Genomic DNA, 14,908 nt, shown 5'->3' with positions numbered 1-14,908 from the left:
AAGCACCGAGACCGACGCCGTATACACACACACACACACATTGACAGTGACACAGGAGCTGCGTTGAAGCTTCGTCCTCGTCTTGGTCCCCATGGCGATGCCCGGTGCTTCGTGCCATCGTCAAGTAAATCACGTATAACAAGTGAACCTCGCCGGCCCTATCGTGTCGTGTGCCCCTTTCTCTTGCTCTCTCCGCCCCGCGTCGTCCCATTACTTGGCCTCCCCCTCCCCCTTCTCCTTCTTTTGTCTCTATCTCCATCTCCCGACGGGCCTCCTCGTCCTTGTTATTATATTCTCCGTGTACTTGTCAGACCCTTCTACTACTATATCTCCTTTCTCACACGGATACGGATCTCCAAAGAAACCGATAGCTCCTCACCCAGGCAGGTGGCAGTGTCGTGGGAACATCTAATCACAAGCTTCAGGCAGGGAAACCAACCATTTCGTTCAGATTCAGCTTCCTTGGGCTTCTCACGAAGAAGTAACAAAACCACCAAAAACACTACAGTACGGTACCTCTGAATCTACCCCAAGCCAGAATCCACACCCTTCCCATCCTCTTCGTTCACCAGATCGATCGTTTTCCTTCTCCTCTCCGTCCAGCTCTTCCACCCTCACCTAATACGTACGGCCCTTACCTGAGCATTTCCCGAGTTTCCCTTCGCTTCCTTTCCCTCTCACAAAAACATTACGGTACACCGTACAAAGTACACCCCCCCCCCCTCTCCGCCCCTCCCCATCGCAGACCCCACACATTTTTCATCCCGTCCCAAGGTACCTCAGGTACACGGCGTCTACTTTGATCTCCAGAAAAAGGTACTTGGCCAAGTGACTTTGCGCCCCTCCTCAATCCTCACCTTCACGCTCCTCCCACGCCGTCAACGCCGCTCCAACAATCCCCGTCAAAGTTCCAGGTCCCAAATTCCACATCGATCATTGCCTCAACCCCGGAACTCCCGTCCAAAAAGTCCACACCTCACACACACGCCTCACTCTCATTCACTCTCACGCTCACTCCCCTGCTTGCCTGGCTGGATCCTCCTATTGCTTGTGTTGCTGGCTGTTGTCTCCAGTTTCTCCAGTTCACCAAGTCTTCTGACTGACTGTCCTTTTTTTGGTGGCTCATCTCATCCCATCCACAAAGTCGCCGGACTACAATAACATCCTTCTATTCCCACTTCCCAACAGCTCCCCTTCCCTCTCTCCTTCGACCTCTCTCTTCCCACTCTCTCCCTTCCATTCTCCCTTTTTCTGACACATCTTTTAGAACCTCTGTCCTAGCCACAAGACAGAAGAAGGAAGCATCTTGTCTTACCAAGCTTGCCCCCAATTCAAAATCAGGTACGTTGGCTCTATTGCTGCTTGCTTGCTTGCTTGCTGGCTGGCTGGCTGCTTTTCTACGGAATACCAGCCAGTCAGTTGAGCGCGCAATCTCTCTCCTCTTGGCCCAGCCCAAGTTGCTCTCGCCAGCCTCTCCCTGGCACCCGTCCCGCGCCGCCCATTTTAACCCCTGACATTGCCTGCATTCCTCACCCACCCCAATATTCTTCGTCCCCCCCTCTTAGTGCCGCTCTCGCGCTCGATTTCCCCCAACAAGAAACTTTTTTGAGTCCCCGCGAGAGAGAGCTGTTTTTGGCTAACAATAAGTCGTTTCCCGACTTTCTAGAGACTCGAACAAATCTCTGTTCTACACCTCCGCCACGATCAATTGCTCTGCCTATACCCCATACTGTTCTTTGCTGCAGAGACAGAATCCAACCAAATTAATCTCCTGCTCGAATCTTCCCCCTTCGAGCAACCAAACGACTCCTCGACGACCCCCACGTCATAACACCCCGAATCGAAGCTCCCTGAGAAGAGCCCGCCTCGATTCATGACGGTCACTTTCTGAGATACCCGCGAATTTCCCACCACATACACAATCACACCGCAATCATGACCGAAATCACAGCAGCCAACGGCACTGGCCGGACTGTGCCTCAAGCTAACGGCAAGGCAACATACGCCGAGAAGCACAAAATCGCCGACCACTTCATTGGCGGCAACAAGTTGAACAACGCCCCAGCCTCCAAGGTCAAGGACTTCGTTGCCCAGCAAGATGGTCACACCGTCATCACCAACGTGCGTTGAGCCCCAATTTTCGCCCCAATTGCTAGACCGTGCTGCTGCGTATGCAGAATAAAGAGTGCTGACCGATTGGAAACAGGTCCTGATCGCCAACAACGGTATTGCTGCCGTCAAAGAGATCCGTTCGGTCCGGAAATGGGCCTACGAGACGTTCGGCGACGAGAAGGCCATCCAGTTCACCGTCATGGCCACCCCCGAGGATTTGGCTGCCAACGCCGATTACATTCGCATGGCTGACCACTACGTCGAGGTTCCCGGCGGTACCAACAACCACAACTACGCCAACGTGGAGCTGATTGTTGATATTGCCGAGCGCATGAACGTCCACGCTGTTTGGGCCGGATGGTGAGTTTTGAGCTGTTTCTGAGACTGTCGCCCACCGTAGCTAACGTTTCCTCTCTACAGGGGTCACGCTTCCGAAAACCCCAAGCTTCCCGAGTCCCTCGCCGCCTCCCCCAAGAAGATTGTCTTCATCGGACCCCCGGGCTCCGCCATGCGATCTCTCGGTGACAAGATTTCCTCCACAATTGTTGCACAGCACGCCAAGGTACCCTGTATCCCATGGTCAGGTACCGGTGTCGACTCAGTCGAGGTCGACAACCACGGCATTGTCACTGTCGCAGACGACGTTTACTCCAAGGGCTGTGTCACATCGTGGCAAGAGGGTCTGGAGAAGGCCAAGTCTATTGGCTTCCCCGTCATGATCAAGGCCTCAGAGGGTGGTGGTGGCAAGGGTATCAGAAAGGCCCTTTCCGAGGACGGCTTCGAACAGCTGTACAAGGCTGCTGCAGGCGAGATCCCCGGTTCTCCCATCTTCATTATGAAGTTGGCAGGCAACGCCAGACATTTGGAGGTGCAGCTGCTTGCTGATCAGTACGGCAACAACATTTCCCTCTTTGGCAGAGATTGTTCCGTCCAGCGTCGTCACCAGAAGATTATCGAGGAGGCTCCCGTCACCATTGCCAAGGACATCACATTCAAGGCTATGGAGAATGCTGCCGTTCGTCTCGGAAGACTTGTCGGTTACGTCTCCGCCGGTACCGTCGAGTACCTGTACTCGCACGCCGACGACAAGTTCTACTTCCTGGAGCTGAACCCTCGTCTCCAGGTCGAGCATCCTACTACCGAAATGGTCAGTGGTGTCAACCTGCCCGCCGCCCAGCTCCAGATTGCCATGGGTATCCCCCTACACAGAATTCGCGACATTCGTCTTCTGTACGGTGTCGACCCCAGGACATCCACCGAGATCGACTTCGAGTTCAAGCAGGAGGGTAGCGAGAAGACGCAGCGTCGCCCCAGACCCAAGGGTCACACCACTGCTTGCAGAATTACCTCTGAAGATCCTGGTGAAGGATTCAAGCCCTCCAACGGTGTTATGCACGACCTGAACTTCAGGAGTTCCTCCAACGTCTGGGGTTACTTCTCCGTCAGTACCGCCTCCAGTATCCACTCCTTCTCCGACTCCCAATTCGGTCACATTTTCGCCTACGGTGAGAACCGTGCTGCTTCTCGTAAGCACATGGTTGTTGCCCTGAAGGAGTTGAGCATTCGTGGTGACTTCCGGACAACGGTTGAGTACCTCATTAAGCTTCTGGAGACCGAGGCCTTCGAGGACAACACCATCACCACTGGCTGGCTCGACGAGCTTATCACTAAGAAGCTGACTGCTGAGCGTCCCGACCCGATGTTGGCCGTCGTCTGCGGTGCCCTTACCAAGGCTCATCTCTTCAGCGAGGAGTGCATGACCGAGTACCGCACTAGCTTGGAGAAGGGTCAAGTTCCCTCCAAGGACATTCTCAAGACTGTCTTCGCCATCGACTTCATCTACGAGGGTTTCCGTTACAAGTTCACCGCCACCCGTGCCAGCGTTGACAGCTACCACCTCTTCATCAACGGGTCCAAGTGCTCCGTCGGTGTCCGTGTCCTCAGTGACGGTGGTCTGTTGATCCTTCTGGATGGTCGCTCCCACAGTATTTACTGGAAGGAGGAAGTTGGTGCCACTCGTCTTTCCGTTGACGGCAAGACCTGCTTGCTCGAGCAGGAGAACGACCCCACCCAGCTCCGCACTCCCTCCCCCGGTAAGCTCGTCAAGTACCTGGTCGAGAACGGGGAGCACGTCAAGGCTGGCCAGCCTTTCGCCGAGGTTGAGGTCATGAAGATGTACATGCCTTTGATTGCTTCCGAGGATGGTCTTGTTCAGCTCATCAAGCAGCCGGGAGCCACTCTCGAGGCTGGTGACATTCTGGGAATATTGGCCCTTGATGACCCCAGCCGCGTCAAGCAGGCTCTGCCTTTCGTGGGCCAGCTCCCCGTCTACGGCGAGCCTGTTGCCGTCGGAACCAAGCCTGCTCAGAGATTCGATCTTCTGCACAACACCCTGAAGAACATTCTCCTCGGTTACGACAACTCCGTCATCATGGCCGCCACCTTGAAGCAGCTCATCGAGGTTCTCCGCACCCCCGAGCTTCCCTTCAGTCAGTGGAACGCCCAGTTCGCTGCGCTGCACAGCCGTATGCCCCAGAAGCTCGACGCCCAGTTCACCCAGATCGTCGACCGCGCGAAGAGCCGTCACGCAGACTTCCCCGCCAAGGCTCTGGCCAAGGCCTTCCAGAAGTTCGTCGAGGACAACGTTGCAGCTGGTGATGCCGACATGCTCAAAACCACCTTGGCACCCTTGACTGACGTCCTGAACGCATACTCCGAGGGAGCCAAGGCCCACGAGTTGACCGTCATCAAGGACCTTTTGGCCTCGTACATCGAGATCGAGCGTCTGTTCACTGGCTACGGAACCCAGGAGGACAGCGTCATCCTCAAGCTTCGTGACCAGAACAAGGAAGACATCCGCAAGGTTGTCCAGACCGTTCTCTCCCACAGCCGTGTTGGTGCCAAGAGCTCGCTGATCCTCGCCATCCTTGAGGAGTACCGCCCCAACAAGCCCAACGTCGGAAACGTTGCCAAGTACCTCCGCAATGCTCTGCAGCAGTTGACCGAGCTTCAGTCCTCCCGCACCACCTCCAAGGTCTCTCTCAAGGCCCGTGAGATCATGATTCAGTGCTCTTTGCCTTCCCTGGAGGAGCGTACGGCCCAGATGGAGCACATTCTTCGCTCTTCTGTTGTCGAGTCTCGCTACGGTGAGGCCGCCTGGGACCACCGTGAGCCTAGCCTGGAGGTCATCAAGGAGGTTGTCGATTCCAAGTACACCGTCTTTGACGTCTTGACTCTTTTCTTCGCCCACGAGGATCCCTGGGTCTCCCTCGCTGCCCTCGAGGTCTACGTTCGCCGTGCCTACCGCGCGTACATCCTCAAGCAGATTGAGTACCACTCCGACGAGTCCGACACCCCTCTCTTCTGCACCTGGGACTTTGCTCTCCGCAAGATCGGCCAGAGTGAGTACGGACTGCCTCTGCAGTCCGCGGCGCCCTCATCACCCGCTACTCCCAGCGGCAGCGGCGGCTCATTCGACTTCAAGCGCATCCACTCCATCAGCGACATGTCCTACCTCAACCACAAGTGGGAAAGCGAGCCCAACCGCAAGGGTGTCATTGTCCCTGTCAAGTACCTCGATGATGCCGAGGACTTGCTTGGAAAGGCTCTTGAGACCTTGACCGTCTCTGAGAAGGCCAGGAAGCGCAGCACCCCTGGTCTCATCCCTGATCTGAGCGGCAAGCGCAAGCCTGCTGCCCCCAAGGTCGACTCTGACGAGCTTTCTGCCGTTATCAACGTCGCCGTCCGCGATGCCGAGAGCAAGAGCGATCAGGAGATCCTATCTCGCATCGTTCCCATTGTCGAGCAGTACAAGGAGGAGCTTCTCAACCGCAACGTTCGTCGCATCACCTTCATCTGCGGTCGCAACGATGGTGCCTACCCTGGTTACTACACTTTCCGTGGCCCCGAGTATGTTGAGGATGACAGCATTCGTCACAGTGAGCCCGCTCTTGCTTTCCAGCTCGAGCTCGGAAGGCTCTCCAAGTTCCACATCAAGCCCGTCTTCACTGAGAACAAGAACATCCACGTCTACGAGGGAATTGGCAAGGCTGTCGACGGTGACAAGCGCTATTTCACTCGCGCTGTCATCCGTCCCGGCCGTCTCCGTGACGAGATCCCCACTGCTGAGTACTTGATCTCTGAGGCCGACCGTGTTATCAACGATATCTTCGATGCCCTTGAGATCATTGGCAACAACAACTCCGATTTGAACCAGGTCTTCATCAACTTCACGCCTGTGTTCCAGCTCCACCCCCAGGAGGTCGAGAGCAGCCTCCAGGGCTTCCTGGACCGCTTCGGAGCTCGCGCCTGGCGCCTTCGTGTCGCTCAGGTTGAGATCCGCATCATCTGCACTGATCCCGACACTGGCGTCCCTTACCCTCTGCGTGTCATCATCACCAACACCTCTGGATACGTTGTTGACGTCGACATTTACGCTGAGCGCAAGTCTGAGAAGGGCGAGTGGGTCTTCAACAGCATTGGCGGCACCAAGGAGAAGGGTCCCATGCACCTGTTGCCCGTCTCGACTCCCTATGCCACCAAGAACCCTCTGCAGCCCAAGCGTTACAAGGCTCACCTCATGGGTACCCAGTACGTCTATGATTTCCCCGAGCTCTTCCGCCAGGCCATCCAGAACACCTGGACCCAGTCGGTCAAGAAGCACGGCGCACTGGGCGTTCAGCAGCCCAAGTCTGGCGAGTGTGTCTCGTACACTGAGCTCGTCCTGGACGACAAGGACACTCTTCAGGAGGTTAACCGCGAGCCTGGTACCAACACTTGCGGTATGGTTGGTTGGATCTTCAACGCCAAGACCCCCGAGTACCCCAAGGGTCGCAAGTTCATCGTCGTTGCCAACGATATCACCTACATGATCGGTTCCTTCGGTCCCAAGGAAGACAACTTCTTCTACAAGTGCACTGAGCTCGCTCGCAAGCTTGGAATCCCCCGCATCTACCTGTCTGCCAACTCTGGTGCTCGCCTTGGTGTCGCCAACGAGCTCATGCCCTTCTTCAAGGTTGCGTGGAACGACGCCAACAAGCAGGACAACGGCTTCAAGTACCTCTACCTTGACGATGAGGCCCAGAAGCGCTTCGCCAAGGACGTCATCACCGAGGAGATCTCTGAGGATGGTGAGAAGCGCCACAAGATTGTCACCATTATCGGCCAGGAGGACGGCCTTGGTGTCGAATGCTTGAGAGGATCTGGTCTCATCGCTGGTGCGACGAGCAAGGCCTACAACGACATCTTCACCATCACCTTGGTCACTTGCCGTTCCGTCGGTATTGGTGCCTACCTTGTCCGTCTTGGTCAGCGTGCCGTTCAGATCGAGGGCCAGCCCATCATTCTTACTGGTGCCCCTGCCTTGAACAACGTTCTTGGTCGCGAAATCTACACCTCCAACTTGCAGCTTGGTGGTACTCAGATCATGTACCGCAACGGTGTTTCCCACATGACTGGTACCGACGACTTCGATGGTGTCTCCAAGATTGTCGAGTGGATGTCTTTCATCCCCGAGAAGCGTGGCAGCCCCATCCCTGTCAGCCCTAGCACTGATGGCTGGGACCGCGACGTCGTCTACACTCCTCCCCAGAAGCAGGCTTACGATGTCCGATGGATGATTGGCGGTCAACCCACCGACAACGGTGGCTTCGAGGCCGGTCTCTTCGACAAGGACTCTTTCGTCGAGACTCTCGGCGGCTGGGCCCGTACCGTCGTCGTCGGCCGTGCTCGCCTTGGCGGTATCCCCATGGGTGTCATCGCCGTCGAGGCCCGCTCCGTTGAGAACATCACCCCTGCCGATCCCGCCAACCCCGACTCCATCGAGCAGATCACCAACGAGGCTGGTGGTGTTTGGTATCCCAACTCCGCCTTCAAGACCGCTCAGGCCATCAACGACTTCAACAACGGTGAGCAACTGCCTTTGATGATACTCGCCAACTGGAGAGGTTTCTCTGGCGGTCAGCGCGACATGTACAACGAGGTCTTGAAGTACGGTTCCTACATCGTCGATGCCCTCGTCAAGTACGAGCAGCCCATCTTCGTCTATATTCCTCCCTTCGGAGAGCTTCGTGGTGGTTCTTGGGTCGTCGTCGACCCCACCATCAACCCCGAGGCCATGGAGATGTACGCTGATGTCGATGCCCGCGGTGGTGTCCTCGAGCCCGAGGGTATCATTGGTATCAAGTACCGCAAGGACAAGCAGCTCGAGACCATGGCTCGCCTCGACCCCGTCTATGCCTCTCTTAAGAAGCAGATGACTGCCGATCTGCCCAAGGAGCAGGCCGACGAGATCAAGAAGAAGATGACCATCCGCGAGAAGCAGCTTCTGCCCGTCTACTCTCAGGTTGCCATCCAATTCGCCGACCTGCACGACCGTGCTGGTCGCATGAAGGCCAAGGGTGTCATTCGTGACCAACTTGAGTGGGTCAACTCCCGTCGATACTTTTACTGGCGTCTGCGCCGTCGTCTCAACGAGGAGTACCTCCTCAAGCGCATGTCGTCGACCGTCCTCACTTCCACCCCCGGCAACGACAAGTCCAAGGCTCCCGAGACCCGCAGCCGCAACCTCCAGCTTCTCGAGAGCTGGTCTGGTGTCGTCAACTTCTCCACTGCCGATCGTGAGGTGGCTGAGTGGTACGAGGCCAACCGCAAGTCTGTCACTGACAGGATCGAAACCGTCAAGGCCGACAACCTGGCGGCTGATCTCAGCTCTGTGCTGAGAGCCAACCAGAGCGCCGCCATGCGTGGTGTTCGTGATGTCATCCGCACGATGCCGCCTGAGGAGCGTGACCAACTCCTCAAGTACCTGCGCGATTAAACATATATGGAGAGTGGCCGGCGTAACGTTTATGGGTGGTGTAAGGGTATAATGGGGGTTTAGACATGTTTTTCTGGGATGATTATGACTATGTACGAGCATTATTCCGCAACTGTGTTAAGATAGATTTCAATGTTGGGACTATACTCCCTTTAATGAACTTGACTGGTGTACCATACCATGCATGTGATTTTGATGCTGGGTTGGCCACAATGATCTGGAGCGCCATTGGGCTCAATGAGTTTGGCCATACGATGAGGTGAGTGGGCAGTCCTCCCCTGCTTCTCTATGCGCCGAAGCCCAACCCCCTTCTTCACTGCGTCACCTACCGTGAACTCCACAGACATATTTTGGTATCGCGAAGGCATCTAGCTCATGTTCGACTTTCAATCCGTAGTCACCGCTCAAAGTAATTGGAAGGACAGAACACCCCACGCAAGTATCATTGTCCTATCTCATAAAATTGCAGTTGTTTTACTCAGTGCCCTTAAGACAGCACAGCACGTTCCGCAACAATCCTAACAATTATCCTATCATACACAAGAAGGATAATTTTTGATACACCCCGACCTCGGTCCTCTCAAGCTCCCCTACACTCCCTCATCTACGCCCCCTCACCTACACTCCAGATCGGCGATACCCTTAGATCTACGTCTGGCATACTGCTTCTCACGGCTTCAGAACGGCGAGGTATTTCAACGAATCGGGAACGCCAGTCTTCTTTTACACCACAACCTGGCGCGAAAAAGGCACAGCCGCACATGCCGGACTCGCACATGTGGGCTGTTGTAGACAGCCGCTGTCAATGTATGGTGATTTGACATGTGGTTCTCGATCGCTTATACCTTTCAGGTTGCTGTTGATTTACGTCGCCCTCCGCTTAGCCTGGCGCTCTTCCGCCCCCGGCTGCTGAGGCGTATTCGCCGGCGAAGTGTTTGGCATGCCGCCGGGTGCTGAAGGAGGTTGACTCAGCATGCGAGGATCGACGCAGCCAGTAGAGATTACAGAGTGTGATCTCTTTTGGCCTGTGGCTGGGCCGACGACCCTCTGCGTCGGAGGCACTCCGGGCGTGCCGGGCGTCCCAGGCATACCCGAAGCCATCTGCGGCGTCTGAGGCCGGGGGCTCTGCTGAATGAACATTTGGCCGTTGAAGATGGGCTGGGGAGGGGCCTGGGGGTGGGGGGATCCAGCCGGGTTCCAGTTGCCCGTGGAGGCAGGACTGGCCATGGGTTGGAAGGACTGTCCCACCAATCCTGCGTGCTGTGAGGGCGCCATCGCAGCCATGTCGGCCAAGTTTCCGAGTCCCTGCTGGGCCCGCATGCCGTTGGGCCCAGCTGTGGGTGCCATTCGCATCTGAGGGGCCATAGGGCTAGACATGTAGCCGTTCTGGGGTGGCATGCCCTGAATTGGCATACTCCGAGGTGCCATACCCCCATATGCCATGCCCTGGTTTGACATACCCCGGGGTGACATACCCTGAGGTAACATCCCTTGGTTCGGCATGCCCTGATACCCCATCTGCAGGTTCAGGCCGAAGTTATTGAGGCCGGCGGGTGCTAGTTGAGGGACCATGGGGCTGGTGGTGTAGCCGTTTTGAGGTGTGGTAGCCCTGGAGGGCATACCTTGATGTGGCACGTTCTGAGGTGACATGCCCTGCCAGTTGGAGGACGTGGTAGTCTGCGATAGCATATTCTGCAACCAAATGTCCTGGTCCGTCATCTCCTGGGCCGACATCCCCTGCCAGACCCCATTGGGCATATTATTGCCCACACCCATTGCCGCCGGGTTCTGGATGCCAGGCGTGCCTGGCATCCGAGGGACACCGAACCCGGCCAGCCCAGCCATGTGGGCATTCTGGGTCGGCATGCCGGGGGCCTGGGGTACCATACGCTGCTGATGGTTCATGGGCGATGGCATATTGTTGCCCATTGTCATGGTATTCTGGGCGGTATACGTAGAAATAGGTCTCTGAGAGACCTGAGGGGTGGCCGTGTAGCCATTCTGAGGCGGCATCTGGACGGCCAGCGACATTGCACGCTGCTGCTGCTGGATGTTGGCCATATTGCCGCCCATAGACGTGATGCTGGGCCCAGACTTCCGAGGATCCTTGAAGGCCTTGCCCTGGCCATTGACAAAGCCGTTGTTCCCAGTCTGCTGGCTTCCGGGGGCGGGTTTGTGTCCTCCGAACTTCGACATGTCCATGGGCGGGCGAGGGCGAGAAGATGCCTGTCTTTGTGCCCCGGGGGTAGGGGATGATGCCATTGCCAACATCCGAGCCTGTATAAGTACTTCCCTCGACGGGAAGACCTCATGGAGGGGGCGGGGAGCATGCGCCCGCAACGCGTTGAGCGTCGCTTGGTTTGCTCCGCTCAAGGTAGGCCTCATCGGCCGTACCTGTGCCCCCTCCTGGGGCGGTGTTGCCGTCTGCGGGACCGCTGGGTTGCCGATGGGCGACGGCGTGTTGTTGCCCATTGCCATCGCCATCGCCGTGGTATTCTGGGCGGTATATTTCGGCGCCAGCTTCTGAGAGACCTGGGGGACGGGTTGCAACTGCTTCTGTTGCTTCTGTTGCTTCTGTTGCAGTTGCTGCTGCTGCTTCTGCTGAAGTGGTCCTTGTGCTGGTAGGATGAGGAGAGTTGATTGTTTGCCGGTCGTGTTGGCGGCGGGTGAAGGGGAATCGCCTTCGACGATGGGTTTCTCGGGGGTGGGCTGAGAGAGGGCAGGGCTTGGGAGGTCGCCTCCTGTTGGGAGAAAGATAGTAGGATGATTCTTGACGAGACTCATATCGGGAGAGGGGGGAGCCGAAGGACCGCCAAACAAATTGTCCAAGTCATCGTCTGTAGCTTCGTCTTTCTCGGGCTCGGGAATGTTGGCGGGCATGCTGTCATCGACGTGCTGGGCTCCTTCAGGAGTAGCTGGAACTGGCTGAGGCTCGGGCTCTGCAGCAGCCACAGGTTCGATAGGTTGCGGCACCTCGAGGCCTTCATCGTTGTCGGAAGCCTGGTTGGAGTCCTCTGCGATGACGATGGCGCTAGCATGGCCTTCGCCTCCAGACTGGGCTGGAATAGCTTCATTCGTCAACGCGTTTGTCGCCTTCTCGGCCGTCCAACGTCCCAGCTCGAGCCCGAACTCTCGGTCTATACGTTGCCCTCTCAGGCGGATACCTCGACACATTACCAAATCCCAAAGATCGCAGCTGGAATTGGAGCATCTGTAGACGCCACTTGGATGTTTGCGCTCCTCTGTGCCGTGGAGAAGAATCATCTTTGAGGGTCCGGGGCACACAACGCCGGTGTCGACGAAGTTTTGGCAGTGTCGGACCGTGTCTCTGGGCCACTTGCACTCGCAGACGTATTTCTCGGAAACGCACATCTTGACGGTTACGGTGGTAAGTGGTTTGTGGTGAATTGTGGGTGATGATTGCGCGAGAATTGACGAGGGTTGATTCGCGGAATTGGGCGCGCGGAAATTGATGAGAGAGAAGATTGAATCGGGCCAGCCGCAGAGAATTATTGTGAATGGAGGTCGGGCGTAAGTCGTAAGTTTGTAATTCAGAAGGGCGGGTCCTGTGGTGGAAGGATGGGAAGAAGGCAATCAAGTAGTTACTGTAGAAGTAGAGGATAAGTGGGATGTAAGAAGTGAGAGGGAGGTGAAGGTCTGGGAAAGAAGAGAAGAAAAACGTGGGAAGAAGGGTGTAAAGGTGAAGCAACCGGAGATATACCAAGAGAGTTGAGTTTGAGGCTGATGAGAAAAAGGTGGCCATCTCCGGTAGGGCATCTATCTCCGACGACGATGGTGAATGAGACGCCATGTACGGTACGATTAAGTGAATCAGTGGTTACCGGAGATTGATCAAGGTGAAAGAGAACCCTCAGGGTGCCCTGAGTGAGTTCAGACGAATTCAACTTGAGCGAATACGACACGTCTTCTGCTATCGACCAGAGGTGAATACCCGTGCTACAATCTCTTGACCTTGATTGAGGACTGGAGTTTTCGGAGATGGCTATCCTTGTTTCGAGCGAAGTCTGATATCGGGACTTACACTATGAAGACGAGATAGGCTTATGGCCCGAAGTCAAGGGGATACAGAAGACTAGTATGGACTAGACATCGTGCAAACGGTCAGGTATAAACAAGGAGGTCCATGTGGGAGATAGTTGGGCATCTATCACACTGGTTACATTCCGCTCCATCATCGAAGCTGAGAACTGCTTCAAGGCATGTCTCTCACCACGAGGGTGGGAAAGAGAGCAACTTGAGAGTAAGACTACTTCGTAGATATAATATTAGGACAGTAAGAAACCCTCACACATTAAGTAGTTTGACTTCTGTTCCCCGGCCTGCTAACGCTTTATGAACCAAATTACCCGCCTCAAATCCACAGGCTCATTGTATAGTAGACGATGAGACTCGTTCAAACCTCAAAAAAATCATACAAAGTAATCGTACTGTTGCAAACAAGCCCATTATAATCCCGACAAAGACTCTAGGACAACAATTTCCCAAGGAAAGCCATGCCTTACGGCTATAGTGACCCGGCCAGTTTGAGTATCTCTTGTGCCGTCTCCTCAGATTTCTCAATGTTGACCCAGTGGCCCGCCCCGGGAATGATGACGGACCCCCTCCAGCAATCAGATCGAACGCTCTCACCGCTATTCATGGCCTCGAGAGCACCAGGAACCTGGTACGTACCCCAGTCATGTGTCCCAGAGACGTACTTTGTCGGGATCGCGAGCTTTGTTCCCGCAAAACAGAGGAGGTCTGCGGACAGGGCCGGGTCTATGAGAACTTTGTACCACAACAAAGAGAGTCGGAACGTGTTTCGGGAGTATTCGTCCACATATACTTGTAGTTCCGCGTCGGTGAGCCATGGTGTTTCACTGAGCTTGGCTCGTACGTCGGCCGACTCTTGTGCCATGTCCAGCTCGATGTTTCCGCGCATCGATAGGTTGGCTCTCATGACATAGTAGTGTGGCATGACGGAGATCTCTTGCGCGGTCCAGGATTCGAGGGGTCGAGGCTTGTTCAGACTGTAGTCTGCGGATTTGAGATGGAAGTACCCCCGGAGGAACTCGTGCATGGGCTGGCCTGTGGGATGAGTCCATTCGTCGACTGCTCCTGACGAAGCGTTGTAATACTTGTAATGCTTTCTTGGTGGGTCGAGCCTCAAGAGTGAGGATTGTATATCATTGTCATTTTGGATCACCTTACCCCCATCCTCATATTTCGGTCGAAGCAAAGAAGCTAATTGCGGCGCTGCTCCCGTTCCCAAGGGTAGTTGTGGAGATCCCTTGAACGGATGCGCCATCAGGACCAAAGACTTGATCATATCTGGCCGCGTGATAGCGCACATGGAAGCCACGAACGCCCCTAGGTCGTGCCCGATGAGAGTGTGAATGGTCTCGTAGCCGAGTGCGTGGACCAGAGTCACCACATCTCGCAACGCGGTGAGAGGACGGATGGTTTCTTCGCTGATCGGACTGAGGTTGGCGTTATGGGTCCGACCGAAGCCTCTCATGTCGGGAGCCACTGCGTAGTATCCGGCTGCGGCGAGCTTCGGCATGACAGCAGACCAGTCGAAGGATAGGTTTGGGAAGCCGTGAAGAAGCAGGATCAGGGGCGGGAGGGTCTTGGTTGGAGAATCCTTTGGGAGAGACTCGAGAATATGGAACTTCAATCCTACGGGTGAAGTGTCAACATAGCGAGAGGTGACGCCGGGGGAAAGATCCCACGGAGGCAGTTGTGCTGGATCCATCGTGCCCGGGAATGATCGACCAGAGTCAGTAAATTGGTACGGGTTATTGCAGCTAGGGATTAAGCAGGCTCTGCTCTCAACTTATCGTGACAGGAGTCGAGGGCTCGAGAGGCTTTTCAACTTTCATTGATTATGTTCAAGCAGATGATCGCGTACCTCGGTAATTGATGGGGAGTTGGAGAACTACGTCACGCGAGGGCAGCCACAGCTTATGCGGACGAACC

General features: G+C 55.7%; 3 protein-coding genes across 3 annotated transcripts; 1 reads left to right on the top strand and 2 right to left on the bottom strand.

The window, feature by feature from the left end:
- Positions 1-1,935: 1,935 nt before the first annotated feature.
- On the top strand, positions 1,936-8,929 carry BDP81DRAFT_399173 (acetyl-CoA carboxylase; the record flags this gene model as incomplete). The annotated part of the gene is made up of 3 exons (XM_060588545.1): positions 1,936-2,121; positions 2,207-2,472; positions 2,533-8,929. 3 exons carry the CDS (start codon positions 1,936-1,938, stop codon positions 8,927-8,929), a joined length of 6,849 nt encoding a protein of 2,282 aa, XP_060439826.1.
- An 864-nt stretch (positions 8,930-9,793) lies between these two features.
- On the bottom strand, positions 9,794-12,301 carry BDP81DRAFT_454268 (uncharacterized protein; the record flags this gene model as incomplete). Its single annotated transcript, XM_060592921.1, has 1 exon — positions 9,794-12,301. The coding sequence occupies one exon, from the start codon at positions 12,299-12,301 to the stop codon at positions 9,794-9,796; it is 2,508 nt and encodes an 835-aa protein (XP_060439825.1).
- A 740-nt stretch (positions 12,302-13,041) lies between these two features.
- On the bottom strand, positions 13,042-14,810 carry BDP81DRAFT_438889 (epoxide hydrolase). The gene has a single exon (XM_060591358.1). The coding sequence runs from the start codon at positions 14,682-14,684 to the stop codon at positions 13,455-13,457; it is 1,230 nt and encodes a 409-aa protein (XP_060439824.1). The 5' UTR covers positions 14,685-14,810; the 3' UTR covers positions 13,042-13,454.
- Positions 14,811-14,908: the final 98 nt, after the last annotated feature.

This window comes from Colletotrichum phormii (assembly GCF_030913505.1).
Source record: "Colletotrichum phormii strain CBS 102054 chromosome Unknown BDP81scaffold_27, whole genome shotgun sequence".
NCBI lineage: Eukaryota > Fungi > Ascomycota > Sordariomycetes > Glomerellales > Glomerellaceae > Colletotrichum > Colletotrichum phormii.
The sequence above is the reverse complement of the archived record's forward strand: the minus strand, read 5'-3'. Positions and strand labels throughout refer to the sequence as shown.